The sequence below is a fragment of the Rhinopithecus bieti genome, unplaced genomic scaffold (genome assembly GCF_001698545.2).
Source record: "Rhinopithecus bieti isolate Rb0 unplaced genomic scaffold, ASM169854v2 scaffold_315, whole genome shotgun sequence".
Taxonomy (NCBI): domain Eukaryota; kingdom Metazoa; phylum Chordata; class Mammalia; order Primates; family Cercopithecidae; genus Rhinopithecus; species Rhinopithecus bieti.
This window is the reverse complement of record NW_016803481.1, coordinates 67898-77382: the sequence shown is the minus strand read 5'-3', so window position 1 is coordinate 77382 and position 9485 is coordinate 67898. Positions and strand designations below refer to the sequence as shown.

General features: G+C 35.3%; 1 protein-coding gene across 1 annotated transcript in view; it reads left to right on the top strand.

Moving 5' to 3' along the window:
* YIPF5 (Yip1 domain family member 5) overlaps positions 1-8869 on the top strand; it is a 13154-nt gene extending 4285 nt beyond the window's left edge. The window contains exons 3-6 of the mRNA XM_017884535.1: positions 1474-1646; positions 2810-2955; positions 4650-4831; positions 6462-8869. Coding sequence (XP_017740024.1) covers positions 1474-1646; positions 2810-2955; positions 4650-4831; positions 6462-6624 — 664 coding nt within the window. The 3' untranslated portion in view covers positions 6625-8869. The remainder of the gene's footprint in view (positions 1-1473; positions 1647-2809; positions 2956-4649; positions 4832-6461) is intronic.
* Positions 8870-9485: the final 616 nt, after the last annotated feature.

The following is a 9485-nucleotide window of genomic DNA, read 5'->3' as shown; positions in this document are numbered from 1 at the left end:
AGATGGAGTCTCGCTCTGTCTCCCAGGCTGGAGTGCAGTGGCGGGGGGTCAGCTCACTGCAAGCTCCGCCCCCCGGGGTTACGCCATTCTCCTGCCTCAGCCTCCCGAGTAGCTGGGACTACAGGCGCCTGCCACCTCGCCCGGCTAGTTTTGTGTGTGTGTGTATTTTTTTTAGTAGAGACGGAGTTTCACCATGTTAGCCAGGATGGTCTCGATCTCCTGACCTTGTGATCCACCCGTCTCGGCCTCGCAAAGTGCTGGGATTACAGGCCTGAACCACCGCGCCCAGCCTATTTCTTTAATATTCTTTGTGACGAAATTTAGTATTTACTACATACTAAAGTATAATTACTATCTCTACGAAAAGCACCTATGCAAGCTGAGCTGGCTGTTATTTCATGAAGACCATTTTTGTTTGAAAGAACAACAGATAAACTATGGTTATTCAGGCTTGAGCATTCGGCAGATATTTTCTCAAAAACGAATAAAGAGAGCCTCACCCCAAGGAAAACAACTGACATTGTGGCTATAAGAATTTAAATGGGAATTAGACTAAAGGTTTTCTAAGGCTTCTCAGCTCTCATTTGTAAGAATATCTTTTAAAATAATTATTTTACATCTGTGTTTCTTAGTATATCATTAGATTAGTCCCATCAATAAGCTGGATTTTTTTCAAAACATGATGGAACAGATGTTTAAAGATGTGGCTTCAGTATCCTTCTCTTCCCTCTTGCCATTGTCTCTAAAATAGCTGTGATAAAGCTTTCCCTCTAGATGGCAGGGTTTGCTATAGCACATATCAAATGAGACAATAAGTGTATAACTACTTTGAGAAATAGTACTTTGAAAAAATATTATTCAAATGCAAAGTGTACTAAAAATGTTTTGTTATATTCAACAAGTGCTCACAAAGCAAAACTTGATTTGTCCACTCTGTTTTTAAATTGATGGTTTTCTTAAAGAGATTTGTCCACTTGCCAAAAGTAACATACTGTGAAGAGGAAAGAAGAACGATGATTCAATGGCTATCCAAATTACAGTGAAAATTTATATAACATGTATTTACAAAGTTTGATATCCTAAGGTTTCATTCAGTCTTAGCCATAGATTTTATTTCATAGTGTATCTTCACATTGTATATATCCACCAAGGGAGAAAAATAGACACAATTTTTACATTTTCATTTGTTGACCTCCTAACCTTTAACAGTTGGTAAAATGCTTAGTGCTACATAAGTGAATATTGGTTTCATTAAGAAGATTTTCTATAAAAATTGTGAGTTTTTATTGTAGATAATCAACTTGATATTAGTAATCATTTCAACCATGATTTATAAAAGTTGGCAAAGTTTGTATCTTAGGAATTGCACAACTAAGGTTCTTTAGCTGTCAGATGAAAATTTAGGAATTTAAGGGATATTAACTGTACAGAGTTGAAATACTTCTGAAAAATTTGACTTTCTTTCATTTATAGACAGTATGCTGGCTATGACTATTCACAGCAAGGCCGATTTGTCCCTCCAGACATGATGCAGCCACAACAGCCATACACTGGGCAGATTTACCAGCCAACTCAGGCATATACTCCAGCTTCACCTCAGCCCTTCTATGGAAACAACTTTGAGGATGAGCCACCTTTATTAGAAGGTAAGATTGGTGGCAACACTTGATAGTACTCAATAGTATTCAGCTGGTTAGTGAAAATTAATCTTAATTTGGAGAAATTGTATTTTCCTTTTAAAAAAAATCTTGTAGAAAAAAGTCTTCTGCTAAACAACTCATTTTAAACAGAGTATGTGTGAAACCACATTGGGCCAGAAGGGACCAGATTTTTAATAGATCTTTTAATAGTGATAATAAAGTATGTTACTCTGTCAGCATTGACTTTTACTTCAGGTTATTGGCCAAATTCTACTAGTGGAAAAAGTGAGAAGAAAAAGCATGATATCCATTATTCTATGTGGAAATAAACTGGTAGAACTAGTGACATCACTAAAAAAATGGTGATTTTCAAACTGTATTCCAAAACCTAGGAAGAGGTAGTTCTGAACATTTTTTTTTGAACTAGATACTCTTTGAAAATCTAATGAAAGGTATGAACACTCTCCTCAGAAAAAATGCACACATATGCATAGAGACGTAGTTTTGTATACAGTTAAATGGGCCCCCAGGTATTCCTGAAGCCCCAGGTAAAGAACCTCTTACTGTTAACCGTTTTTGTATATTCTTTGCTATGCAGTCATGCCTAAGGGATGTAGTAACTGTCTTTTTCATCAGATCCATACCCTTTTCCAACACCAATCCAGAAATGACATATTTGTGGGATGAGCACCACATTAAGACTGGCATAGAGAGCTCACTAAAATAATACCATCCAGGCCAGGCACAGTGGCTCAACACCTGTAATCCCAGTGCTTTGTGTGGCCGAGGCTGGGAGGATCTCTTGAGACCAGGAGACCAGGCTGAGCAACACAGCAAGACTCCATCTCTACAAAAGAAAAAAAAGGAAAGAAAAAAATAGCTCTATGTTGTGGCACACACCTGTGGTCCCAGCTACTCGAGAGGCTAGGCAGGAATATCACTTGAGTTCAGGAGTTTTAGGCTATAGTGAGCTATAATCGTGCCACTGCACTCCAGCCTGGGTGACAGAGAACCTATCACAATAATGATAATAATAATGTCATCCAATATTGCTAGATCCTTTTTTGATACTATCTATGTCATTTTGTCTCCCATTTCAACATAGATTTTGATCAATTAAAAATACATCACAAATCCTAATTAACTTTTAAAATTTTCTTTCTCCTTAGAGTTAGGTATCAATTTTGACCACATCTGGCAAAAAACCCTAACAGTATTACATCCGTTAAAAGTAGCAGATGGCAGCATCATGAATGAAACTGATTTGGCAGGACCAATGGTTTTTTGCCTTGCTTTTGGAGCCACATTGCTACTGGTAAGATTTTCATTTCAGCCTTCAGGGTGCAATTAAAGAACAACCTTTAAATTTTAAATGTTCTACCAAAAGCCATTTTGAAACTCTGCTTTACACCTCAAGTCTTTGATGTGTTTGGAATAGTACTGAGTTGCTTGTGTTTATACCTATTCGTTAGTTCTCCATCTATAGTAAGTGTAGCATGTTTTAAAAATAATTTCTTGTTCTAAGAAATGATTCAGTTATTAGGGGAAAATAAAATAGTAAACAACAGGTATAGCTTCAATCCCTCATTAGGATTCTGTCTTTTCAGAGGTTACTTACAGTTTTTACGCTATTGCTTTTTTTTTTAATATTTTTTAAAAATCACTAAACCTTGGTTAATGTTTTGTTATAGTCATACTGATGATTACTTTTCCATATATTATTTTCCCAATTTATCACCTTCCCAGGAATGTTAAGGCATATTGAAAACAGAAAAGTTGTAAAGATAATTGTTAATATTTATTTTATCTTATGTCTCTGAATTATAAGAGATAACTACTTTAATGTATAGAAGATGGGATTTTTAGTCATAAGAGCTGGGCTTGAACAGAGTGCTCCTGATCTGCCCTTGGCCACATCATTTAATCCTTCAGTTTCCTCTCATAGAAAATAGAAAATAATCCTGTCCTGTTTACCTAGCAAGATTATTTTGAAGATGAAACAAGACAGGTTATGTGAGAACACATTGAAAAGTTAAAAACCCTGTACAAGTGTGAGTTTTTTTATTACTACATGAATGAATTCATCAATGAACTCAGCTTTTTCAAACTTTTGCACTTTTAATCAAGTATTTACAAATAATCTAATAAATGTCCCAACCATTTTTTTACTTAACATAAACTGTAGAGGCATTCTCCTAATTTAGTTTTATATGACAAAAATTGGATAAATCAATAGCTTTTTGAAGGCTTTTCTGTAAACTGGTTTTAGTGATAGTGTGACCTGAATACAAAGTTTGTTGTTCACAAACTCGACTAACAGTAGGATAATTCCAATTTAGCTAATCTTTGTAGTGCTTAAACTGCTTATTGTTGTCTTTTCTTAATCAAAGGACTGTATAAATCAGCCAATAATTTGGAAAAATTAAAAAAATATATCTTCCATTATATTCTTCTTGCCATTTCTTCTCTCCTCCTCCCAGAACCCTGGCTTCCTGTTTATCCTGGCTTCCTTTCCCCTTGCTCCTCTAACACCCATATAAAGTGAATCATAAGATTTCTTCTTAGAAAATTTATGACTACCTCCACCAATGAGATTTAATTGCTTGGGGTATTTTGGTGGAATTAGGTACTTTCAACTGATATAACTGTTATTTAAATATTCTGAATGGCTTCCCTCTTGTCTCTAGTTTATTTGCCTAAAATCATTCAGAGTTCTTTTTAGAAACCTTACTATTTTGAGTGATTCTGCTATGCTTTTGTGTCTTTGTTCACTTCTGTGCCAAGCCTGCACGCTAACTGGAAAATGGAGAACCAAATATCTGTGTACTTTAAAGTTACAGAGAATGTAACAAGCCAGTCTGCTCAGTCTTTTACTTCTCTACATAAAGAATAGATTAGTAGATTTTGATGTTCATGAATTATTTCCTGCCTGTACTGATTCAGGTGAAATAAGGCCAGAAATAACTTATTTTTTGCCCTTTAACCTGTAATCTTCTTCTTTACCCATAGGCTGGCAAAATCCAGTTTGGCTATGTATATGGGATCAGTGCAATTGGATGTCTAGGAATGTTTTGTTTATTAAACTTAATGAGTATGACAGGTGTTTCATTTGGTTGTGTGGCAAGTGTCCTTGGATATTGTCTTCTGCCTATGATTCTACTTTCCAGCTTTGCAGTGATATTTTCTTTGCAGTAAGTACTGTTCTTTATTTTGGGGGTTGATTGACCAATTCTATGTAGTAGGATTCACCTCATCTTCAGTTTGAGATAAATCACTGATTCAGCAAACATATCAGATAGTGCCTCTTGTAGTAGGGATGGTGCCAAATGGTTTTGGACGAAGAACAGTGGTAATGAGAATAAATTTTAAAACCTTTATACCATCTCTATTTTACCCATGATCAAGAATTTCACTAGTTTTGTGTTTACTTACCATTGTCATAATGGTAACAAATTGAACAGGGTGATTGTTAAATATTACGTGAGAAAAGTCAAGTCATTATTGTTCAAATTATGCTTATCCTCTTTGGTGTTTTCTAGATCCACCTAATTTATTGAAACCGTTGGACATATGCCAAATGTATGAGTAATAAATACATACTCTGTTGGGCAGCTTTTTAACTGGAAATGAAACATATTCTTTTTATGACAAGAGACTTATCAGCCTACAGTGTTTCTCAGATAGATGTACTTGTAAGCAGCTTTAAATATGTGTAATTTTTAAATGATATTTTATGTTAGGTTAAAAGGAAAGGTATGGCTGGGCATGGTTGCTTACACCTGTAATCCCAGCACTTTGGGAGGCCGAGGCGGGTAAATCACCTGAGATCGGGAGTTTGAGACCAGCCTGACCAACATGGAGAAACCCCGTCTCTACTAAAAATACAAAATTAGCTGGGCATGGTAGCGCATGCCTGCAATCCCAGCTACTCTGGAGGCTGAGGCAGGAGAATCACTTGAACCCGGGAAGTGGAGATTGCAGTGAGCTGAGATTGCCCCGTTGCGTACTTCAGCCTGCGTAACAGGAGCGAAACTCTGTCTCAAAAAAAAAAAAAAAAGGAAAGGTATACATTACCGCCAATAAGGTTCCTCCTTGTGGCCAGTGTGCAGATTGTCTCAAAATAAAATCATCCTTGTGACTAATGTTAGACATTACCAGTGGTCAGGCTTTGTTACACTTTGAAAGCTAAAGTGGAGGTTTGGGAGGAGAAGAGACAAATATGTCAATTATTTGTCTGATACAAGAAATTTGGCAAAGTGGTGCTTTATACTATTTCTGCTTTGAATAGAAATATTTCATATTTTCAGTGTAGAAATCACTCTTATTCATTAAGAATTTATGTATTCATATTTGAATTTTACAGAAGTTATTTTCTACTAAAACCCTTTTTTCAACTAGGAACAATTTTGCCTCCAAGGGGACATTTGACAATGTCTGATGGGGGTCAAGGGAGCTGCTTGTATCTTATGTATAGAGGCCAGAGTTGCTGCTGAACATTCTGACAGTGCACAGGACAGCCCCCACAACAAAGATACATCCAGCCCAAATGTTAGTAGTGCCAAGAGCGAGAGACCTTACATTTTTAAAAAGTAAAACACTTTTAAAAAAGCTGTTTATCACATGAAATGATTTGCCATCATTGAATTTACTGTGAGGTACATTTTAGCATTTGAAAAAAAAAGTCCTGATTATTTCTGCATGCTTCTACTTGCAGATTTAAAATGTAAATTTAAAATGCTTTAGAATAGGTTATTGTAGTATTCTTACATAACTAATGTCATCTGCTTTTTTTTCTCCTCCCCCCTTTTTCCTTGGTTACAGAGGAATGGTAGGAATCATTCTCACTGCTGGGATTATTGGATGGTGTAGTTTTTCTGCTTCCAAAATATTTATTTCTGCATTAGCCATGGAAGGACAGCAACTTTTAGTAGCATATCCTTGTGCTTTGTTATATGGAGTCTTTGCCCTGATTTCCGTCTTTTGAAAATTTATCTGGGATGTGAACATCAGTGGGCCAAATGTACAAAAAGGACCTTGAACTCTTAAATTGGACCGGCGAACTGCTGCAGCGCAACTCTCATGCAGATTTACATTTGACTGTTGGAGTAATGAAAGTAAACGTGTATCTCTTGTTCATTTTTATAGAACTTTTGAATACTATATTGGATTTACCTGCAGTGTGACTAGCTTTAAATGTTTGTGTTTATACAAATAAGAAATGCTCATTCTTTCTGGTTCCTGCAGCCTTTGAAAACCTTTTCCTTGCAAATTATAATGTTTTGATAGATTTTTATCAACTGTGGGAAACCAAACACAAAGCTGATAACCTTTCTTAAAAACAACCCAGTCACAGTAAAGAAGACACAAGACGGCCAGTTGCGGTGCCTCATGCCTGTAATCCCAGCACTTTGGGAGGCCAAGGTGGGCGGCGGATCACAAGGTCAGGAGATCGAGACCATTCTGGTCAATACGGTGAAAACCCGTCTCTACTAAAAATACAAAAAATTAGCCGGGTATGGTGGCGGGCACCTGTAGTCCCAGCTACTCAGGAGGCTGAGGCAGGAGAATGGTGTGAACTTGGGAGGCAGAGCTTGCAGTGAGCCGAGATCGCACCACTGCACTCCATCCAGCCTGGGTGACAGAGGGAGACTCCATCTCAAAAAAAAAAAAAAAAAAAAAAAAAAAAAACTTACCGCAAAAATATTTTTCCAAGGATTTAGGAAAGAAAAATTGCCTTGTATTCTCAAGTCAGGTACACTCAAAGCAAAAAAGTGATCCAAATGTAGAGTATGAGTTTGCACTCCAAAAATTTGACATTACTGTAAATTATCTCATAGAATTTTTGCTAAAATTCAGAGATACAGGAAATTCACAATCTACCTTATTGTAGACATGAAATGGGAACACTTATGTAGATATTAATGTTAACTCAACCTGAGGGACCTGGAATGGTTGCATTAATGCTGTAATTGTTGGATCTCCACATTTCCCAAAAAGAAAAAAAATCACTAACTTTTTTAAGGGAAATATTTAAAGTTTTACAAAATTCAGTATTGCAGTTATCAATGTAAAGTACATTTGAATGCTTATTAAAACTTTCCCAATTAATTTTAACTGTGTTATTGAGTTTACTTTTACTAAACTACTGTTCTCTTTGTCTCTTTTTTAACTAGGCTCTGATTTTGACCCCCTAATTTAAGCTTTAAGAATAGAAATCAGCTAATATGGAATCAGACAAAAAGGGGATTAAATGAGCAGCAGTTTGATTTACATTATTTTATTGTATTAAATGTATTTGATTTATATTGTCATGTTCTCTTGCCAGAGAGAGTGTGTAGGAAAATACTGTATCTTGTATATTGATCATTGGCTTTTCTAGAAAACTGCCTCTGATTCTGGACAAAGCTCAGTTGTAGTTATGAGAAAGATAGGGTACAGGGAGGAAAATACTGCTTTTTTTTTTTTTAAGATATTTTGAGACTAAATTAAAAAATGCCAAACTGATGTATCAATGATTCTTTTTTAGAACAAGTTTTCAAAGCATAAAAAGAGGTTGAGAGAAATAACATATTTATTGATTCACATAAGTATGTTTTTCTTCATTCTTAATCATCTGGAGAAACTCACTTGTCATGCATTTGTTTTGGGCTAGGTTTTCAAACTTACCAAATTGCTTTAGAAAAGCAATTTGGAAAGCAATTTGATAGGCTTTCCAACTTAACCAAATTTTTTATTGTAATTCTTGGATAGTACTTTTGTCTTTTTCAATCATTTGTCTTTTTCAATGTAGTTTTTGTTAAGGCAAATATCTTCCATTAATATCCAAATATTGCTAATAAACGGTAGAAGTGCTTTGGAAATTAAAATTATCTCGCTGTTGGTTAGACTTAAGACTGTTAATCTTCAGCCAGATACCCACATATGAATCAAATTATTTTCTTTTTTGTTGTTTACCCTATCCCCAACAACATTTTTAGTTATTGTAGAGAATTTTTTTGTTGGTGGTAATTTTTTATTTCATTCCAAAATAATAAGGTGCAAAGCTATTTTATGCTTAACTGTTGCTCTGTCAAAACAGCTATGCATTGGAGTTGGAGTTGATGCAAATTTTGTTCCAGAGTTGGATTACATGCAGAGTCATATATAGCCAAAACTTATCTTATCAAACTCTGTTATGTAGGCATATTTATATATACATTAAAGACTGTTGTACTGTGTTTCAAAAAGTACTATGTGGCTTTTTTTTTTTTTTTTTTTTTTTTTTTTTTTTTTTTTTTTTTTTTTTTTTTTTTGTCTATCATTGGAATAGATTTCTGTTTCTTCAGTTATGTACCAGGTAGATTACCTGCCTTGCTTTAGGCCCATTTTATGCTAAAAGCATACAGGTATCTTTAAACACTAGAGACACTCACCATAGCTAAAAGCTCATCCAGTGATTGTCACCGAGTAACTGAAACTCACTCTGGGAGTGACAGACTGACGCATGCCTTGTCTCCAAATACTGTACTTGTGAGTGGAGTGGCAAGTTGACTTATACTAGTGTGTTACTCATGCATGTATACATGCCAAGATCATGTAGCTGACTTTACATTTGGAGTAAATGTATATTTTATGGCATTGCTATAATACTTTGTTTATCAATGGGTATTTTCAAGAGCTGTGTAAGCTTATGGAAATAGGCATTCTTTTTCCAGATGTAGTTATGCAGATAATGTAAAGTTCTAGAAATCTTAAGATCCTGTCCTTGGATAGTGACCACCTAATCAAAGAGAGTTTTTAAATGTATCTAATGACATGATTTGGGATAGAATTTAGCATTGTACATTTGGTATTTTGCAAATTTAT